This window comes from Podospora anserina, chromosome 4 (assembly GCF_000226545.1).
Source record: "Podospora anserina S mat+ genomic DNA chromosome 4, supercontig 2".
NCBI lineage: Eukaryota > Fungi > Ascomycota > Sordariomycetes > Sordariales > Podosporaceae > Podospora > Podospora anserina.
The window spans coordinates 296044-317490 of record NW_001914835.1 but is presented as its reverse complement, the minus strand read 5'-3'; the positions used below and the strand labels follow the sequence as shown (position 1 = coordinate 317490).

Here is a 21447-nt window from a genome sequence, read left to right as displayed (position 1 = left end):
GGAGGGCCTGGAGGGCCTTCCGCCTGGCGATCTTTGTGTAGTCTCTCCTTGCACCAGCTATTTCCCGATTGTTCTCTCTCTTTTGCCCTTTCTTGTTCCTGAAATTGGCCCGATTCTTGTACCTCTGCAAGCCGGTGATCGTGGCCCGGCCTCAGCTTGATTGGCCCTCCGCCGTTCATCCCATCACCACCACCTTGTCAATGTCAACAGCCATGGCTCCTTGCAACATCGGCAATGGAAGCTGTCCTTACCCACGCCCCGTCCGTGCCCACGAGCTGCCCAACTGCCAAGTACCGCGCTTGCTACCTACTGCTTTTGAACCACTCCGAGTGCTTGCATCTGACTTCGCTTCCACAGTTTTGAACGGATGCTGTCTCCGAGACGAAAAGACATGTGATGACACAGTGGGCCACAACCGCCTCATGGAAGCTTTTCCGTCTCATGGATAAAATCCTTCTTTTCTGGCAAACCCTCCTGCCGTCCCAAGACAAAAACGGTCCGCACACCCAACCTGGGGAGAGACAAGACGGATGGGATTGGGCGTGGCAACCAAGCTTTTGGTTGTTTCTATCTGCCCGTTGTTCTGCATATTCCATTTCTTATTATCAGTCACCCCCCTGTTCACCACCACCACCGCCCCCGGGCAGTCCAAAAGTCAATCTGCCGCGCCTGTTCACTATGCCGCGTTATGATTTGCGCTGGTTCATCAACTGCTATTATCCTGCATGCCTGTTTCGTCGTGGGATCCTCGACGAGTCCTGTGGTTCAGATTCAGATAGACGGACACGCCCCTCTTTTCCATCTCTGCCCTTCCCTTCCCTTATGCCCTTTGTTTCTCAGGGAGGCGGGACAGACACAGACACAGAGATATGTCATATTCGCTTCAGTTGCTACTGCTTCTCGCGTCTGACGCGGTCAATTCGGCTACGTCCTCGCCTATCTCAACCGCGTCTCACGTGGCGAAAGACCGAACCGTCACCTCCATGTTGCTTGGTGGAGGTAGGGCCTGCAAGCTGGAGTGTGGTGCAGCGGTCGGTGATGGTCGCCTGCAGTGCGGCAGAACCAGAGAGCCAGCAACAGGCCTCGTCTCCCGGAGCCCCACAGACCGGTGCCCGGACGAGGTTGCCAAAACCTGATAGAGGGTCGGCGTTGATATTGACAGATATTGCGTGCGTTTGCGAGTTTGTGGGGTAGATATTGGATGGCAGCCAGGGGCCTTTCCTGGGACTCGCTCCCTCACGGCTACGCATTCGATGCACGAGTTTCAACGGTCAGGCGGGATTTGCTCTAGTGGGCCAGTTATTATCCTCCCTTTTTAGCCAGATTGCTGATACTACCGTTGCGCCAATGACGATGGCCCTTCCAGTTGTAGCCCATCTATGCCAGGCCATGGCTGGCGTTCCACATTCGTTGTGCCCTCTAGGGCCTCGTCTATCTGTCTGGGGACAGGCGTTGCTGCTTTGTCAGTCTGACCAAATTCCCAGATGGGAAACCGTCAATATCTCAACCCCCCCGAAAAGGTTGTCACAGAACACACGCCCGCCGGCCCTGCATGCCAGCCCCGGGACCCGCATCGCCTGCCCGCAGAATCCACCCCTTTGGGGCTTGACGACACGGCCGGTGAAGCGCCGCGTACTCCCCAGCGTGAGAGCATCGTGGAGGTCGTCAGGCAGTCCTGGAGGCCGGCTGGCAGCCATGGTGACCAAAGACGGACGGAACTTGCCATCACCAGTCTGGCAGGGATATGGTGGAGTTCGAAGTGCCGTGGACGCCTGGCTTGTAGCTACCAAGCTCCTCCATGTGACGCTGAAGCAATCAACTTTTCATTCTGGTAGTCTAAATGCCCCCCTACCATGTTTTCATCCAAGTCGGCTCCGTATATGGGAGTACCGACTTGACACGCTCCACTCAACCTCCCCCGTTTCAACAAGCTGGCGGGGAGCCCTGCTGGCCACGATGGCTTGCGGGAAGACTAGATATATACCAGGTTCCCAGAGTAATATGGGTTACTCAAGGAAGGTCTAGACCACGGTCCTTCTTTTCAAGTTTCGGTTCTTGCTCTCGTCCTTGCCCCTGGCTCCTTGTTGCTTTGCTGAAGACCCCTAGCTTGTATAAAGCAGTTGCTGCCCGCCCATCCTGCCCAGCCCTGCTTCTATCTTTGTCTCGTCCGCAACCTCACCCAGTGCTGCCTTCTCAGCAACTCCACTTGCTCCTATAACCTCAGCTCCGTGATGGCCGGACCGTCCCCAAGTACAGCGACCGGAGGCGGGCATGGAGGCACGGCCGCCGGTGGCCAGGCTAGCCATGGGCCTAGCAACCCTGCCTACTATGCCATGTTCGCCGCGAGGCAGAAGGTGTCAGAACAGGCAATGAGATACTATGCGGCAGGGATCTGTGGCTTGATCGCCGTCTTTGTGCTTTTCCACTGGACACGTCTGCTGGTGGTAAAGCTGGAGAGATCCAAGAAGCCTCTGGGAATGTTTGGCCGTCCTTTCGTGGCAACCTCAAGGTATGAAGGGAGAGTTTCTGCAGGCTGAGTACTAGTTGACTGACGAGAAACTATACTCAGACTCACCAGAAACCTTCTGGTCAGAAAGGTTCCTGGCTTCAGCTCGGCCGGGCATGCAATTCTGGTTATTGTTTACTTGGCACTCAATCTGATGGCCATGTTCATTCACGTCGAGACCAACTCATTGTCCAACTTTGCGGCACGATTTGGCTGGTATGGCTTCCTTCTCCATGACGTACCGTGATGTATGCTGACAGTCTGGTAGGATGGCTCTGGTCAACCTCGCATTCCTCGTCTTCCTAGCCCTCAAGAACACGCCCCTTGCTTTTCTCACAGCTTACTCATATGAACGACTCAACTGCCTTCACCAAATCGCAGGCTACACCATGTTTACGCAGATGGTTCTGCACGGAGCCATGTACACGGCCTTCTTCAACAGCCAAGGCCGCCTGCTGACCAAGTATGCCGAACCGGGTGAGATCGCAGCCATCGTTGCAGGCTTTGCTTTCCTCAGTGTCGTATTCGCAGCGGTCATTCTTCGGCGCTTCTGGTATGAGTTGTTTTATGTCACTCACATTACCTGCTGGATTGTGGGCATCGTTGCAACAGGCTTCCACCAGCCCGAGTTCACCAAGCCAGCATACATCATCACACTCCTTGCCGCATTGATGTGGGTCGCCGACCGCATCATCAGGATGTCTCGAGTCTTGTACAACAGTGTCAACAACGAAGCCACTCTTTACCCTCTGCCCAACGGGGGAACCAAGGTCGTTCTCAAGAAGGTTCCGGCAAGAGCTGAACCAGGAAAGCACTGTTTTATCTGGTTGCCCGCTATTCGGAAGTTGGAGACACACCCCTTTACCATCCACCGCGGATCGCCTGTCGAGTTCACCGTCAAGGCTCAGAATGGCTTCACACGAGATCTTCACAACTATGCCGTTGCCAACCCTGGTGTCTCAGTAAAGGCATCGGTTGATGGTCCTTATGGCACCTTCCCTGACCCCATGGAGTTCGACAAGATTGTGCTTATTGCTGGCGGTGGCGGTGCTACCTTCACATTTGGTTTGGCAGTGAATGTTCTGGAGCGGATGACAGAGGAGACTCACAAGAATATTGTTTTTATTTGGGCAGTTCAAAAGCACGGTAAGCTTGTCCTGTTTACCTCTATGCCAGAGCAGTTGGACTGACTCAACCACCCAACAGAGAACCTCTCTTGGTTCAAGGAACAGCTCGACCTCTTGCGCACCCACGCTCACTCAACCAAAGTCAACGTCACCCTCTACGTGACCCGATCCCCCATCTCGACCTCCGACCTTCCGAGCGACGGGCAGAACCCGCTCCTTCAATCCAGGTCGTCATCCTCTGATAATGAAGTGGCCTCACCGCCACGGTCACCTATTGATACCGATACGGAGAAGAACGAGCCACGTATTCCAGTTCCCACGCACCGACGGCCACTGGGGGATAGGGACCCCGAGAAGGAGATGCACGAAGCCATCGAGACCCATGTCGAGCATCAGAGCAGCCGATCGTCAGGCAAAGAGATTGTTACTTCGGCGTCAGCGCACCGGTTTGAGCACCCAATCAAGGAGGGTCGTCCAGATGCGGCTTCGTTGATCAGGGACGCTGTCAACAGCACACCGGCTAACCAACGGGTTCTGGTGGCTGCATGCGGGCCACATGGGTTGATGAGAGTGGTCAGGGATACTACCGCGAGGTTGATCCAGGGGGATGGGCCAGGGGTTGAACTGCATTGTGAGCAGTTTGGGTGGTAAAAGACGGGTTCATAAAACTGAAGCTTTTGTTCTGACTGACAAAAGTGCTTGGAAGGGATTGGTTGTTCTTTTTTTAAAAAAAAAATTGGGTCATGATCACGTTCTTTTTATGAACGAATTCCTGGAGTTTGGATATATAGGTGCTTTTGTTTTGTGTTATTCTTTGGTCCGAGAGCAAGAGCTTGCAGGTGGATTGTTTATCCTCATTGCTGCAACCTTTGTTTCTCTCTGGCACCGTTTATCTCATTGTTTACTTTTTGGTTGGCATGGAACTGGCGTTCTCAAACACCACTTTTTTTTGTTGGTCTGGCTCCTTGGTACCGGCAGGGACTGCTGTAGAAAGGAGGTGGACGATGAAAAATGGAAGCCACACACAACGAACTTATTCGGCACGGGATAGTGTTTATAGGGATAGTGAGATGGAATGTGAATGAGGGATGATATGCAGATCGATCAATAATGTCTGCCAAGTCGCGAACTGGGAGTGCATATGTATGTCTAGGGAGTATTGTTGTCCACGTTGGCAGGTTGGGTTAGGGTTACATGTGGTCGGTTGTGTGTAAGTGAGTGCATGTCATGCCAGGCTGCCAGGTACCTGGTCGGTGTGCTAAAATAGGCTGACATGGCTGCCACTCTTGCAAACACTTTTGGTGGGATGACGTGCGTAACAAATTTGAGGTTCGGTTTGACAGTTTTGAGCTCGAAGCTTCCACACCAATGTGATGGTTCTGTGCCGTACAAGGTCGTGGTGGCGTTATCTTTGTGCACAGGATGGCTTCAACAAGCAACGAGCCGAGACAAAAGGCTGAAAAATTCTTTCCCCAACGAGAGACCTAGAGCCGGTGAACATCCACGTGTGAGAAAGGATGGGTAGGGGACGGCGGTGGGGGTTACAAAGTACCTAGGCCAAGAATCGTGATCCTCAACGGACGTGGCCGGGTGGCCTGCCTTGGCGTGCGCAATTGGACCCTAGCGCATTCGCAGCTTTCACCTTTGACCCGAGTGAGCCAGCCTCTTCCATTTGTTGACTGTTTGATGTGATTGCGCGCCGCTGTCTGCAAAAATAACTAAATTGACGCTGATTATCCTATCCCTATCGTTCAAGGATTTGCGATAACGATTTGGTGGCAGCTCAAAATAGACTTCAGCTCCCGTTTGTCTCTAAAATCCCCAGATTTTCCATTTCCTGGTTGCGCGGCCCTTTGTCTCTCTCTCTCTCTCTCCACCTCTCTCAAATCTAATTGACGTCAGCGCGACCCCCACCAATCAACTGAGCTACCCTTGCCTATCAGCTAGAGCGACGGGAGGTCTGTGTGCCGTATCGCCGCATAAGCATTTCTCTCGACCGAGAGAGCTCGAGAGACACACCTCAACAAGCCCCTTCCACACAGCATCACCCCCGTCGGCTCCGAGCTTCAACTTCCACCTGCTCCTGCTCCTGCTCCCTTTGCGAAAAACGCCAGCAATTACTTGCTTCCTGCTTTTATTCGACACACCGCCCGCTGCTTGATACTATCTATACCCACGGATACCGTCAAAGCGAACTCTCTGTTCTCACCAATCAGCAGCATCCCGCAGCCATGGGCACTTTCACCTTCAAGTGGTTAGTCTCATCGCATGCATCATCCATCTCCTCTATTTTGCTCTGGGCAATGGCAGTCTCCATCAACAGATTGAGAGCAACTCATCATGTCGCGGTTCGCCGACCGGTCGCATCGAATTGCGCTCAGAGAGCTTGCATCCTTGCGAGCACTCTCTGACTCGCAAATCCAGCCGCGCTCGAAGCTTCGCCCGGTTGACGCCACCATGACGATTCTGCCGCCTATATGTTCGACAGCTTGCTAACTGTTTCCCCTCCTCAATTGCTAGGCCCCATGATGCCGAGGAAGTCTACGTGACAGGCACCTTTGACGACTGGAGCAAGAGCGAGCAGCTTGACCGCGTTGGACAGATCTTCCAGAAGACCGTAACGCTACCGAAGACCTCGGAAAAGATTTACTACAAGGTGTGTACGACTGTTTCCTTCCGCTTGCTCCGATCCCTCGTCTACCCCCTCCAGCATATCATCATCCTCGTCACCCTTGCCTCCTCTCCCCAGCCGCGCATTTCTTTTTCTTTCCATTCTCAGAAACCGTTGCAAGACGCCATGCTGCTCCCAATATCATAACGGCTTTTTTCTTTACCAGCATTGGTCTCGAAGGCATGGCGGGGGTCGCAATCAGCCGGAGCGGGGACGGCAGGTGAAGGGAGATCAAGTTGTGCTTGTGAATCTCCACCCACACCGAGATGCACCCACCGACAGCCAAGCAACCGCTCCATCGCCCCGCCAAGAGGGGGCTCCAAAACCTCAGCAGATGTCACCCCACTCCAATTGGCACATGTTATGCTGTATAGGACGGGGGCAATGACAATATTTGGCTGGCGGTCGCGGGCTGGGTTTGTTGGACTGTGTCTGGTGGGCTTCTGCCAGACATATACCGACAGTGTCTGATGCCATCTCTGTGAGCTGGCTCCTACTCCGGAGCATCAACGCAGGATGAGCACCGAGCGTTGCAACCGAGACTAGCGGTATCTTCAGTGGGACCCATAAGCGCAAATGCGAGTCCCATGATCCAATACCGCTTCGAGGTTGTGACGCAGGACCAGGACCAGGAGCCGGGGCCTTGCAGCTTGCATTCCAGGTCTCCAGCTGGAACTGCCCCTCTCCCCAGTGCTGCTTTTAAGTTGAATTGAATCCCCGCTGTTAGCTTAACTTTTGTTCCAAGCGCCTCAATTTACCAGCTCAACCTGTTCTTTTACTGACATTATTCCCTCGTCCAGTTTGTCGTCGACGGAGTTTGGACTACAGACCACACGGCGCCTCAGGAGAAGGATCACGAAGGCAACGAAAACAACATTTTATTACCCAAGCAAATAATGGCGGACAAGGTAGAAGAGGCCGGCCCCGCCACGGCCACCATCAACACAGTCACCCCCGAATCCACCACCGCTCAATTGGCCGCTGTCGTCCCCTTGACGGCCGACAAGGAGCCCACAGCTCCCGCGGGGGAGAAGAAGAAGGAGGAGGTTGTTGCTCTGGCTGAGGAGCAGAAGTCCGCCGAGGTTTCGCCTCCCGGCACCTATCCCGAGACTCCTCTTGCCGAGCTCGACAAGCAGGTCAAGGTTGACCCCCTCCCCGCCGCCATTGGCGCCGTCAACCCCATCTCGTTGCCGGCTGGTGAGCCAGTTCCCAGCGCTGCCAGAGTTGAGGCCATCGACAGCCACGTCACCTTGGACAAGGAGTCGTACGAGAAGTCTGATCGTATTCCCGGCATTGAGACCGAGCTTCCCCCAGTCACCAGCACCATGATCCCTGAGTCCAGCCTGCCAATCGCTGGCGCTAATGATGTCACCATTAACACCGTTGGTCCCGACTCCACCACAGCCACTCTTGCCGCCCAGGCTCCCCTGGAAGGCAAGGTGCCCGAAATCGTCAAGCACAGCCAAGAAGAGGCCCATGTTGAGCCTGAGGCCAGCGCCATCGAGGAGGAGGTGAAGGAGAAGGCTGCCGTCGAGGAGGAGCTTCTTCAGAAGGTTCCCGAGGTCCCTTCCACTTCCGAGGGCACTGCGGGTGTGGGCACCGACAAGTCGGAGAACGACAAGTCAGTGGCTGAGACTGTCGCCGCTGTTGCTGCCACCGCCGGCACTGCTCTCCTCGGTGCTGCCGTCGTTGCTGCCCAGAACGCCGGCGAGGTTGCTACCGAGGTCGCCCACAAGGTCAGCGATGTTGCTGCTGACTACGCCGCCAAGGCTCCCGAGGTTGCCAGTGACGTCGCCCAGAAGGCTACCGAGGTTGCTAGCGACGCCGCCCAGAAGGCGAGCGAGGCTGCTGCCAACGTCACTACCCAGGCCACCGAGACTGCCACCGAGGCTACCCAGAAGGCGACCGAAGTCGCTACCGATGCCGCTACCAACCTTCCCGATTCTGTCAAGGAGATCCTTCCCGAGTCTGTTCAGCAGACCATCACCGAGGCCCAGCAACAAGCGGTTGAGGCCAAGCAAGAGGAGATTGTGGAGAGCCTGGCCCCTGATGTTCCTGCCCCTGTGAAGGAGTCCCTCAAGGAGGCTCTAGAGAGCCCCGAGGCTGCGGCCAACACTGCTGCTGTGGAGGAGAAGGCTGCTGTAGAGGCTGAGCTTTTGAAGGAGGTGAAGCCCGCAGATTCCATTGAGGAGTCTGCCGCCAAGGCCCAGGCGTACATCAAGGCCGAGGAAGCTAAGGCGGAAGAGGAGGCCAAGGCTGCTGCTGCCGCGAAGATTGAGGAAGAGACCAAGGTTGTCGCCGATGTTGTTCCTGTTGAGGTCAAGGAGTCTTTGGAGAAGGCTGGCGAGAGCCCAGAGGCTGCTAGCAATGCTGCTGCGGTTGAGGACAAGAGGGAGGTCGAGGCCGAACTCTTGGAGGAGGTCAAGGCTGTCGAGCCAGAGCCCCTCAAGATTGATGCGCCAAAGCCCGTCGAGGAGACCAAGGCTGCCGATACTGCTGTGGTCGTTGAGCCACCTGCTGCCGCTGAGGAGGTTAAGGCTGTCGACGCTGCCCCGGCTGCCGATACTGCTGTGGTCGTTGAGCCACCTGCTGCCGCTGAGGAGGTTAAGGCTGTCGACGCTGCCCCGGCTGCCGAGCCAGTTGCTGCTGAGCCTGCGTCCATCAGGGCTGTTGAGCTCCCCCCAGCTGTTGAAGAGCCCAAGGTTGAGGAGCCCAAAGTTGAGGAGCCCAAGGCTGAGGAGACCAAGGCTGAGGAGGCCAAGGTTGCTGCTGAGGGTGAGGCTACCACTTCTGCCGTTCCCGCTACTACCACCGAAGCCACCACCACCACTGCCACCGAGGCCACCGCCGAGGAGGCCAAGCCCGCTACCAATGGAAGCACACCTGCTGCTGATGCCGCGGCCACGGATGCCGCCGTTGCCGAGGCCACGGGTGCTGATGCCACCCTCACCAAGACCACCACGGCCGACAAGAAGAAGAACAGAGTTAGCGGCTTCTTCGCCAAGCTGAAGCAGAAGTTCTCCGGGCATTAAGCCTCTTTTCAGCAGAGTTGTGTCTTTTGATTCAGGACTTGGGCGTTTAAATCAGCTTGTTTTCTTGCTCGGGGCTGCTACTTTCCTATCTTCCTGTTTTCTCTCTCATGATTCCCCCCCTGGTTTGCAAGGTGGATATTCCGCACATATGTCATAGGCTGAGGGCATTCGTTGTTTCAGAAAAGCATTGGTCGGGATTGTTATAATCCGGAACGAGGTCTTCTGATGGGGCTCTTTGCCTGTGTTGCGTCGGTGTCATCGTTGGTGGTGGAGTGTGTGGTGGATAAAGGAACGAAAGACTCGTCTATAGTTTGGGGGACTTGTTTCATATACAACAAGGTGAAAGAACGGGATGGGTTATGTTTTTGTTTTCGATTGTGGGAGGAAGTTTGATTGAGTGTGGTGGGTTGTTTGAGTGGTTCGCGATATCCAAGGCCCGGTTGTTTCTACTCAGGGTCGTTCAATGGGGACTTTTCTTGTGTTTTCAAGGTCATGCCCCGTTAATGTCTGGTTTGGTTGTATGCTGGTAGCTACCTACAAGGTTCCTATAATAAACTGTCGTTTTAAAACCAATTTTGAGTGGAGATTAAGCCAGGGTGATAGAAAGCAAGTAAGTCATCGGGATGTAACTCTTTGCCCGTTATTTGCTATATAAATGCGAATTTTATGAAAAGGTTGTCCGCTGTCATATCGCCCACCGACCGACCAACCACCCAACCAGACAACACCAGTGGCTATGCTTTCAAATCTCACAGGTCTCTGGATGTTGATGTTTTGTAATATAGCTTGCCTCATCATCACTTTAGTTCTACTTAAGGGCAGGCAAGCCCAAACCATCCTACAGCCCTCTCTTGCCCCCCGTGCTCATCAACGTAATCTTTTGCTTCTTCTTCTTCTTCCCGCCGCCGCCAACACCACCACCACCACCAGGAGCACCCGTAGCACTGCCCGACGGGCCACCGGCCTCGGCAATCCCCATGGCCTCCATCTGAAAAGTCATATCCACCGCCCCCAACGTCTCCAAGACCGCATCATCCTTCAACCACCCATCATCCACCCTCGGCCTAGGAACCGCCGCCGACACAGGCTCACCAGCAACAGCACGAGTCCCCCACACCGTCCTGCTCCCGGACGGGCTCGTGCTAATCTCCCCCAGCGTGCCAAACCCATTCCTCTGATTCGGCGGTGACGTCCCCGAAGTAGCTGCCGTTACCCCCAACGGCAAGAAATCATCCATATTCACCGGCGACTCCTCGTCCACAAATCCCGCATTGCCAAACCTAACCGCCGTGATGTCCTCATCCAACACGCCCAGCTGCCGCCTAGCCCCGCGCACCTGAGCGGCTTCGATCCTTTCGGCCTGGATCCGCTCGCGCTCCTCCTGCGCGGCCTTGTCGCGGTTCCGCTTCCTCCGGCGCTCGATATCTTCTGCAAAAGTGGCGAGGTCCTCCGAGGGGACAATATCCGTCCAGTCGCACTCCAAAAAGCTAATCAGGCACCCCTGGGGGAGATGGCCCAGGTACTTTGCTCTTTTCCTAAGCGCGTCGTCGACGACGTGCCCTGTAGAAATGTGCTCCACTCGAGGTAGCAACGTCGACGGAAACGACGAGAAAGAACCATACTTTGTCTTGAGAATCCGGATATCAAGCGGCGACAAGTAGAGGTGTGGTGGCGATGTATAGAAGTAAAATCCTTGATCCTGAGGCTTCTGCTCCGGCGCAACCACCACCAGCTCAGGGGCCTTGGATGACGAAGTCCGCGACTGTGACTCCCCAAGCCCAATCATCTTTTCCTTTGCATTGTTGATCGCCCTGACGGCCTTTTGCGTCCATTCTGTGTCTTCCTGATACAAGAGCTCGTCCTCCTTCTCCTGCTTGAGCAGCTCTTCGATTTCTCGGTCAAACTGCTCCGCCATGTAACCGCCCGTACCCCTCATGATTCTCGCATAATCCAGCACGTTGGCCGCCCAGTGCCAGGGGATATCCTCGCCAGACTCGAGCACCTCTGCGCCGCTCTCTCGAGGGAGCGCAAGCGTGCTTTTGGGGTTCCGAGCCATCAGGCGCAAAATCACATCGTCTCCCGGGCGAGGCAGAGGGCTTTCCTGCCCGGCATAGAACCTCACCGGTCGCACATCAGATAACTGGATGCTGTCCTCGCAGATTGGGCATTTCCTCCACTTGGGCTGCTTCGTTTCTGTTCCATCACCCACGGTCGTGTTCATGAAGCGCATCAAGCAAGGCAGGCAAAAGATGTGCCCGCACTTTGCCATGCGCGGCGCAACCGGCTCAGACAGGCAGATGGGGCACGAAGTCTGTTGCGATTCAGTAGATGCAATGACTTGAAGTACGTCGGTCCACTCGATGTGCTGGTCGGCGTCGGAGGCTTGGACGGTGTAGTCGCCCTCGGGGGTCACAACAAAGCGGTAGTTCGCATGGATGTACCGGGCCTTGTCCACGGCGTGATATCCCGAGCCTACGCCCCACGCAGGGTTTCTCCGGTAGGATCGGGAGTAAGGCGCGTGCGAACCCTCATATGGTCGTGGTGGAAGCGCATAATTCATTAGATGTGTGATGGATGTTTGGCCGCGGCGGCTGGAGGTATTGCGAAGGGCTCTAATCTCAGCCATGGCGTCCTCGTCGTCCATATGAGAGTCGCCAAACGACGGGCCAGCCCTTCTCTGGTTTCTATGCTGTTTTCTTGCCCCTTGGCTCTTCCGAGGCTGTCCCGGAGCGTGTAAGGGACTCTGTGTCTGTCGTCGGCTTGTATCAAAGCTCGCCGATGGGGGAGCCTGGGGAGGCGCGGGGGAGTGGTTCGCTGGTGCCGCCGGCGGAGGCTTGCTTGGGGCTGATGACGTCGAGTTCATGTTTGATGTCGTGGCCGGAGCAACCGGCTGCTGCTCGTCGGGTGGTTTGGCTAAGGCTTGCTCTGAAGCAAACCGAAGCTCATCGGGACTTGGAGGCGAAATGTCAGTTGCCATTGCTGGCAGAGGAGAGTGGCATGAGGGTGAGTGGGCCCTGTGCATACATGAGAAGGTAGATGGGAGTAGTCAAATCGTCGACTGGTGTCAATGCGTCGGCCTCGCAAAACGTCGATCGAGTGGAGGGCGGCGGGCAAGAGTGAATAAAACCGATGTGGCGGTTTGTAAATTCGGCATCAACTTAACGGAGACACCGGCTTGATGGCCACAACCTGAATCCCTATGAATTTTTCAATAACACAGGTGAGTTCGGGGCCCAAGGTCGGACCCCATGAGTTTTCGACAGGGAAAAAGAGCAGCAAGAATCGCGGGGCAAATGCGCTGATGGTCGGTCGGAGCTTTGGGCGGGCGGGAACAACCAAAGGTGGCGCCGATTCCAGAATCACGCCTCTGGCCAGCTGCTGACTCACCGGCGAGTTTCTTGGGTACCGAGCCAGTCTTGCGATGCAGCAGGATAGGTCCGTAGTTTCTCCTCTACATGCAATCGTGTCCGAGGTCTAGGCTTGCTTTCTTATATGATCGCAGTCTCCGAGTATCCAGTGCTCTTGATCTTGTTTCGCACGTCCAGCACATGACACTGGCAACCCTAACCCTTGATCCTAGAACTCGCTTACACGACATGTTGTCCCTATATCTAACTGAGAAACACATAAATTCATTCAGAAAGATTCATTTGCTGACCAGAGAAGACTCTTCCAATCCGTGTGGCCCAGGAGTTAGTCCAGACACTTTTAAACTCTCAAGAAAGACAGCTCCAGAATGCCCTGAAAAGGATGAAACAGACGCCATACAATACCTCTGAAGAGTGGGCAACAGCAGGGTAAGGTAGATCTCATTGAGATACCAAAGCTACATTCCATAGAGCCGCCCTTTCCTCCCCTCCACCTCTCACAAAAGCTGCCAGGCTCCCTGTGCCTCCTTACATAACACAGATTGGCTGCAAACAAGAGCTCATCATGAAGTCATGGACTGGAGGAGCTCCCCGCCCAGCCAAGCTCCGAACCTATCTGAATCCCGCGTCTCATATATTCACCTCAATTAGAAACGGGATACAAAATGCCAACATGACATCAGAGAGGGTGACCGAATGACATCACCCGTGTCTTTCCACAGTTCAAGAAGATGCCAAAGAAGATTAAATAGGAATTGTGCTCTCTCCTGAACCCAATTCCTATCTGCAATCATCTCCAGCTCTGTAACCAAACTCCTCTGCAAAGTCCAAATAAACCAAATCATTAATCATGTCCCCCAACAAAGCACCAAGCGCCGGCACCAAGGCAAGTCCCTTCCCCCCTCTTCTTCCCCCAAACACAACCACCCCCCTAACAGCACCCCCAAGGTCACTCTGGGCTCCTCAGCCCCCATAACCCAAGAATCAGCCGGCCCCGTCAACCCCTCCTCCCTAGCTGCCGAATCCCACCGTCACGGCGGCGCCTTCTCCGAAAACCCCACCTCCTCCGGCTCCTCCCCCGGCCAGCCAGCCTCCCAATCCGAGTACGAATCCTCCCTCTCCGGCACCACCGGCCGCCCCTCTAGCAATTCCGCCTCCTTGGAATCAGCCCAAATGTCCAAATCGTCCCAGTCGGAGTGCGGACAAAAGGGGATGCGCTCCAAGTCGACCAAGACGGAGTCGTCAAAGACTGTGAGCAATCCCGAGGGGCAGGGGGGCAAGGCACCGACTTATGTCGAGAATTTGATTCATACCGGTGCCGAGAGGGGCGGGAAGCCGCATGGGAAGAATCTGACAGAGGGTGGGTTTGAGGGGAGCGGGACGGTGGAGGGCCCGTTGCCTGAGCCCGGGAGTGAGGATGACCCGGGACGGTCGGCGTTTAGGAAGCTGGCGGGGGCGAGCGCGGCTGGGAGCGGGGTGGCGAAGGGGTGGAAGGAGTCGGAGGGGAGGAAGGGGTTTTCGCAGTTGGGGGGTGAGGAGAGTGCTTAGATGTGAGGTTGGGGTTGGGGTGGTTGGTCTGAGATTGGATTTGGGTCAGGAAAAGTTAGTCTTGATAGTTGTCAGTGTTAGTTCTGTCTTTCACCAACCTTTTAAAATGGCTTGTTGTTACTCCTTGACTTGTCAGTGACAGCTTGTTTCATCTGATCTTACCTTAAAGTTGCTCCAATGGCTCGGCTCAGGTGGAACTGACAAACTCCATCACCGGGGCAAACCTGTCTTTCTCTCCCCAACTGCAAGAATCAATGTCAGTGAACAGCTCATCATCCATCCGATGATGAAAACATCGCTCAGCAAACAAGAACCAAATCTTCGACCGATATAACAACCCAAGTTCATTACTATCTTCAAAGCCATTAACGCTAACACCACACACAAAAAATTAAGCATTACTTGAATCCAGAAAGAAGAAAAATGGGAACCTGACCCTCACAAAGAGGCGGTCAGAACCAAAGCTGAAAATCGCAAATAAATGCCAGTCTCAACTTTTGCGTAATCCAAGCCAGATGATTATCCAAAAGAAGCTCGGATCACAGATTCCGCTTTTCCAAAGAAGGCTTTCCCCAAAAAGAACCACACAACACCCGGCAAATAGCTTGCCAAACTTTCCTCTCGCTTAGAGCACGACAGCAACAACACCGGCGATGGCGGCGAGGACACCGCCAGCGTTCAGGGCGAGATACGCAGCGCTGTTGGTGTTGGTGGCTGGGGAGCTGGTGGAGGTGGAGGTGCCGGACTCGTCGTCAGTGTTGCTCGCGTCATCCTCAACCTGGTTCTGATGTGGGGTCTGGGTCGGGGTGACGTTGTTGGTTTTGGAGGCGGAAGGGGCAGCGGTGGCCTTGGAAGGGAACTGGGAGGCGTAGCCGCAGAAGATGTCCTTTTGGCCGACGTCAGAGTCTGATACGGAGAGTCAGTATGAATACAGAGATTACGCGTTCGAGGCAAGGTGGGCGGGTTGAGAACTTACGGAGACGAGAGTCGTTGGGGCAGTTGTTGTAGCAGCTGTACGCGCGGAAGGAGGTTAGATACTGTCTAGAATATCACCAAGATGGCGGGTGACACAGCGAAACTTACGTGAGGATAGCTTGCCAGGCGGCGCATGAGCAGTCGTAGTCACTCTGGCCGCAGGCGGCGAGCTTCGCCTTCTCGGAGCCGAGGCAGGCCTCGACTATGTAGTCGGCACCACAGACGCTGGTGGTCTGGGCCATGGCGGCCGAGACGAGGACGGCGACGGGGAGGAAGAAGGACTTCATTTTGGCGATTGATTATGGTGGATTACGATGGAGAATCGAGCGTGTCGCGAAGAGGAATGGCGGTCGGACGGGATGAGAGTTTTTTTTTATGTGGTTTTGAACGAGAGGGTGGTATCATACAACTCTGGAAGGCTGGGATTATACCAGGATGAGATGGTGAATGAACGACTGACTGGGGAGGAATCCGGAGTAACGAATGGATACGGCCTGGGGAATGGAGTCAAATACTCGCGATGAACGGGGGAGCGGCACCAGAGCAACCGAAAGAAACAAGTGAGTGTGTGAGGAGGTTGTGGGAATCAGGAGTGGAATCACAGGCGACGAGGGAGGAGGATGGAAGGGATGTGGGCGATGCGATGCTCCCAGAAGGGGCATGGGGAGGGGGGATGGCACGGCGCTAGTCTCTTTAATTATAAGCCGACATGGGGAGCTGGGGACGCCACATCGATGTTGTTCCCACCATCCAGGCCTCAACCAGCCTTTCAACTGCCAGTGCTCACAGCATGGCGCGGGTCGTTGTGGTCGGCCGGCTGGAATGCGTTCTGCTGCATGTTGCTGCTGTGGGTTGTCGCCAAAAGGGAAATATCAAAATGTTGACTGAACAAGTGGTCGTGCTGTGGTGTTCACGCTTCGGGAAGTGCAGGTGGTTGGATCGCGTCGGGCCCGGCCGGCCGTGCATTTTGATCTGAACCAATCGGCAACGAGCTCGACACTCGTGTTATCAGGGGGGTTTGACAGGGGGGTCAGAATCATCATCTCCTGATTGGCCAATCTCCCCAGCAGGTGGCCTCGGCCTTGCAGGGGGGGGGTCCGAGTGCGTCTGTCATCACTCGTAAAACCCAATTCAACCGATCACCCAAGGCCAGAACCATCACCGCCAAAGAGAAGCTGCAGCGCCAGCTTCTCTGCCAAGCTTATAAGCCGCATCTGCCATCACATCTCTCTTTGAAACGGTTTGCTTGATGTTTCTGGATATTAGATGCTACCGCCACACAAACATAAACATCATTTGTGCTCACCGAGTCTGTGTATCGAGCTACCAGGCCCACCCGGCCTTGTTTGTGTCGGATGTACCTACAGCATGGCTGAGAAAACACCAGCGGTTCCAGCTCTGACTTTCCTCACGATCGACAATGCACAGAATATCTGGCAAGACCGGTGATCTGCTGCATGTCATGAACGTGTGCTCGAGGTCTGACACTGATTTTCTCTCAGACAATGTCAACCCGCAACAGTCTCACTCCAATAACAAAACGAAACATACGGAAAAGTCTAGATACAAGGCTTATACTGGATCCGAAATCCTCAAGAGAGCTTTCAGAATATATGGAGTAGTTCCCACCTCTATTAAGATACTGGCGAAAGCCATGCAACCTCCTCTCCCACCACTGCATATCTCCCCAACCCATCTCAGCTCCTCACATCTCCGTCTTCAAACTCATGATAACACAACTAAACCGTCTTGCACCTTTCGTCAGGCTCAACATCCATCAAATAATACCCTGGCCGATAAAACTCTCCACCTTTGTACTTCCAACGCCCAAACCAATCCCATCCGTAACTACGGCTGCCAATCCGGTGCATTCTGAACCCCCGCCAGCCGTAAACCAGATTCTGGGTAGGTATCGGGATTATCTACGATCTCAATCGCCCTGAACTCTATCGGGTGTTGGTGAGGCGCAGGCGGAGAGGTGCTGTGTATTGGTCGCCAGTTGATTATCTCTACATTCGAGATGCGGGCTGGGAGTTTGTGGTGAGGTGGTAAGGGGAGGTGTTCGCGGCCAAGATAATGATAGACAGTGGGACCAGCTTTCTTGTTGGGGAGCTTGACACTTTTGGAGGAGTGGGACGTGCGGTCGAATTCGGTCCAGCTTGAGGCTGTGGATGAAGATGGTTTCGATGTGGACTCTGGTTTACTGTGGCTTGATGTGTATGTTGCCGAGACATTTGGTACTGGGTTTGCTCCCACTGGCTTTCTCTTTGAGATTGTCGACATATTTGGATATTTCAGAGACGTTGATACCGGCTTACTCTTTGGAATTGTCGACGTACTTGAAGAGTGCACAAGTGTTGATGCTTGCGTGGTTGGGGTGCCAGGCCTGGTTGTCTGTTGATCGTGAGCCGAGCGTTGGTGTTGCTGGGTGTGGCTATGAGCAGGAGTGACAGTTCTGCTTGAATGGCCATTTGAGCTTTTGGCGATGTGTTCGGGAATATAGTTTTTGTTATCTTCTTTCCTTGAGGGGATATGGGTACCCTGCCTGTTGTAGCCTGGCCCATGGCCTGTGTTGCTAACCGGCTGGGTCTTGTCCTTGCCAGTAAACTTGGACAACCAGCCTCTTTTTCTTTTCTTATCCATTTTCTTCGAGCTATCGGCAGTGCGGTGTGTCTGCTCCTAGACAACACAAAAAGCAGGGGATAGTTGTCTCGTATTTCCCAACAATAAGGGAAAGCCGGGAAGGGAAGCTGAGTATTGATATCCTCACAGGCGTGGCGAAGATCAGATATGGTTGCTGATCTGAACCTAATGTTTGTGAGCCATATGAGCAGTGACCTGCAAACACCGTGTTTCGAATGTGTGAGTGTGATTCAACCGCGTGAACTCCTTGACGTCGGCTGTGCTGTGTACTGTGACCAGATATCAGGCTGGAGATATATAAGATGGTGCCTGCAAATCTGAAATATCTTCCGTTCAAGCTTAGCAATTTATTCCTATCAACATGTATAATGGAGTACATGTCACGTTATTGCCCTGGCCTCTTAAATGACTGTCGGGTGATGTTAGATGTCTTGGTCAATATCACAAGCCCTACTGTGAGGTTACCATGAAGGACAGTCGTGGTGTGCTAGGGGTGAGTAGTGAAAATCATAAGGCACCTCATTAAGGGGTTGTGAAACATCTCAAAAGAATTCTCTAAATTTCAGTGGAACTAAAAATATATATCCTGCATAGTCGAGCTTGACCAGTGTTATTTAGCCTCCTGGAGACATTGATGAGGTGGCCATCACTGTCTAACTTCTAGGTTCGTGAATATATAACATTCTAACATTAGAGATATTGTCTATGGAATCTGCCACTCCAATTCCACCCAATGTAACTGAGCTTCTGACCTGGCCGGATCATCGTAGAGAGTAAGACCCGCAAGTGTCACTTCTATAAGGGTTTCCATACGTAGCCGACAAAGACCCGGAAGTGGAAGGTAGAGGTTTGCGTTTAGGAGGCCCATCTTTGTGCAGTAGGCATGTTTCTGGGTTTGTTCGATGGAAATTCGTGTTCAGGTGGTATTTGAGTACCTGGAATAGGCCCTAGATATCTTGCTGGTGGGTGCGGCTGGCGTATTTTGAGAACCTCTCCGACGGGCATGTGCTTGTATTCAAGACTATTCACCGTCTCGGGAAAAACACCTGAAAATGTTCGAAGCTGCCATGCCAGTACATCATTCTCCTCCACTGCAACCCCAACAATCCCCTGTATTCCTTCGAGGTCGCTCGTATATCTAGTTAGGAGGAAGAGACTTCTCTCTTGGCAGGAGATAAGTAGAGACTTTCCGAACTCTACGATCTGTCCATCTGGCTTCCAGTATGTCCAATCTTTTGGGTCGTATCTAGCTTCCAACGCAGGCATTGGAGCTGGAGACAAATTTGAACTGTTGAAAATTGACCTTTCGTGCCTGACCGCCGAACCGTACCTCTCGATAGGATCCGCCAATGTTTCATCACGAGCTAAGCGGTTCAAATGGGAATTCATGGCATTGATATCTCGGTTGTTGTCCGTCAAAGGATGACTTTGTGGTGGGATTTGGTTGTCGGGAGGTGTCACAATTATAGTTGGCGGCGATGTTGACCCCGTTGGCTTCCTTGGCACTGGTTGACCCAGCACACGCACATCGTTGTATGAATTTCTTTGTCTCTCCTGACCCTTCTGGTAAATCTACCCTGTTGATGGCAAGTGTCCGCTGGTTGGAGAGCTCGGAACGGACGGGGACTTTGAGCATAGGGAGAAACGGGTGAGATATCGAAGTCGAGGGGCGAGTATGAAGTACTAACAAGGGAAACAGTCAGGGGTGATGGCTGATGATGACGAGCAGATCTCGGATAGGGTTGGGGCTGTGAGGACGAGGTCAATGCTGTTGAGCATATCCCGGGTATGGGGAAGCAGTTCTGCTGTAGTTGCTGGCAGTGCTGCGTGTGTTGTTTGACTCTCTTGAGGCTTGGCGAGACGCCTGCTTAGCTGTCTTCCTAGAGATGCCAGACGATATAGAAGGTGTCCGAATGGTGACTACGCCTGCGAGGAGGGGTTGCGGGATCAATTGTGTGCTTGACTGATTGTAGAAATCGTCGATCATTGTCCACTCTCTTGACCGTGGTGGATGCTTGTCCTTTATAATGCCAGTGGAGAGCATGACTCTATGAGCCCGCTTTTGAATATTATCCCATTTCTCGGACAAAATTATGATGAGGTAAAGGAACAATTATTGTTTTATGCTCAGCTGCTCCCTGAAAGGCAGGAACTGTCGTGCGCAGGGTTTGGTTTCTCCAGAGAGGAGGGAAAGCACGAGGGAGAAGCGTATCTTATAGTCGTCAAAGGCCGGCATCATGTATTGCCCCCCAAAAGGTTGTCAGCCATGTGAACGACCTCCCAGCACACCCTGTTTCGAGCGGTAAAGTGGTCCGACTACGTGAGGCGATTTGGTGTCAGCTGTGCTGTTGTTAATCACCAGGAATGAGGCTGGAAATACATGAGATGATGTCCCTTTGAGTTTGAGCATCTTCCCTCCGTACCTGTGTTATCGGGTATTCATGTGATATGCATTGACTCCTTTGAGGCTCTGGTCAACACCAAAGACATGCAGCCATGGAGCTCTTCATCTCAGAGCAGGACACCCTTGGGAGCCACGTTCTAGACAAATAAATGACAACATAAAGTACCGTAAATTAACAAAGGCTTTGATGCTGAACTACGCCTTAGAAAATAGTCAAGTCGCTTTTAAGGACACCAAATAGGCGTTGAAAAGTATTTAATACGCCTGAAAGAGTCACCAACAGGTCTATTCTACTTAAAAAGGTGTAAGCTGATAATTGTTACAGGTTTTACCAACCAGCAATATCAACTATTCTATCGGGGCGTGGGAGTTTGACCGGGCTGTTTAGCAAGTCACAATTGTTAAACGTGAAAGAGTAACAGATTGAGGTGTAATTGCATCATATTCTATTCTTTACCTAGGCAATCTCTGTAAACGATATCTATGAACGTGCTCGATATCCCAGATATACAATTTTTGCCAGCAAGTACCGGACTGTCAGCCCTCCAACCGCGATTATGAAACTTCAAACAGACCCCCAATGACTTCAAATTCCATCCATCTTTGCCTGTTCTGTGCGAGAAATTAAAAAGCACAAGCGTATCAGTAACAAGCCCACAACACTAATACCTACCCTTCAATGGTAGTAACCTGACTGATTTGAGCTTACCGAGTCCATATAGGTAGCTCTGATAATACCCATTATCACCAACCCGATACGGCACCCGATACACAGCCAGCCCATACACCGGGGACCTAAATTATCTCGTCTCCTGCGTTTCAACCTTGAGTCTTAACATCTATTTGACTCTACAACCTCACTTGGGTATATGCGTTGAACGTACCCCAACACCTCTTCCACAGGCATTTCCCTCAGTTTTCCCAGCTTTGCCATTGCGCTGACTTTAGGCGCAAAACCAGCTGCCAGCCACATAGCTGTTTCGTCATCCTCCACCACTGAAGAAAACCCGGCCGTGTATACCCTCCAGATAGTGGATATACCTCGCTAGAAAATTGCCCTTCTCGTTGCTGTATAAACAGATAGGTTTTTCGATTTTGATCTTTGGCTGTGCTGGCTTGGCCTTTGGCATCGGTGGAGGGACTGGTTTCATTCATATAATCTTTGGCTGTGCT

The 21447-nt window shown here is 53.3% G+C and overlaps 5 protein-coding genes across 5 annotated transcripts; 3 read left to right on the top strand and 2 right to left on the bottom strand.

Moving 5' to 3' along the window:
- Positions 1-2231: 2231 nt before the first annotated feature.
- Positions 2232-4284, top strand: PODANS_4_2910 (uncharacterized protein; the record flags this gene model as incomplete). The annotated part of the gene is made up of 3 exons (XM_001903910.1): positions 2232-2522; positions 2767-3652; positions 3713-4284. 3 exons carry the CDS (start codon positions 2232-2234, stop codon positions 4282-4284), a joined length of 1749 nt encoding a protein of 582 aa, XP_001903945.1.
- A 1580-nt stretch (positions 4285-5864) lies between these two features.
- On the top strand, positions 5865-9336 carry PODANS_4_2900 (uncharacterized protein; the record flags this gene model as incomplete). The annotated part of the gene is made up of 3 exons (XM_001903909.1): positions 5865-5887; positions 6154-6289; positions 7105-9336. The coding sequence occupies 3 exons, from the start codon at positions 5865-5867 to the stop codon at positions 9334-9336; spliced, it is 2391 nt and encodes a 796-aa protein (XP_001903944.1).
- An 838-nt stretch (positions 9337-10174) lies between these two features.
- Positions 10175-12313, bottom strand: PODANS_4_2890 (uncharacterized protein; the record flags this gene model as incomplete). Its single annotated transcript, XM_001903908.1, has 1 exon — positions 10175-12313. One exon carries the CDS (start codon positions 12311-12313, stop codon positions 10175-10177), a length of 2139 nt encoding a protein of 712 aa, XP_001903943.1.
- Positions 12314-13554: 1241 nt separating this feature from the next.
- On the top strand, positions 13555-14252 carry PODANS_4_2885 (uncharacterized protein; the record flags this gene model as incomplete). Its single annotated transcript, XM_001903907.1, has 2 exons — positions 13555-13594; positions 13672-14252. 2 exons carry the CDS (start codon positions 13555-13557, stop codon positions 14250-14252), a joined length of 621 nt encoding a protein of 206 aa, XP_001903942.1.
- Positions 14253-14877: 625 nt separating this feature from the next.
- PODANS_4_2880 (uncharacterized protein) lies at positions 14878-15514 on the bottom strand (the record flags this gene model as incomplete). The annotated part of the gene is made up of 3 exons (XM_001903906.1): positions 14878-15158; positions 15229-15263; positions 15336-15514. 3 exons carry the CDS (start codon positions 15512-15514, stop codon positions 14878-14880), a joined length of 495 nt encoding a protein of 164 aa, XP_001903941.1.
- Positions 15515-21447: the final 5933 nt, after the last annotated feature.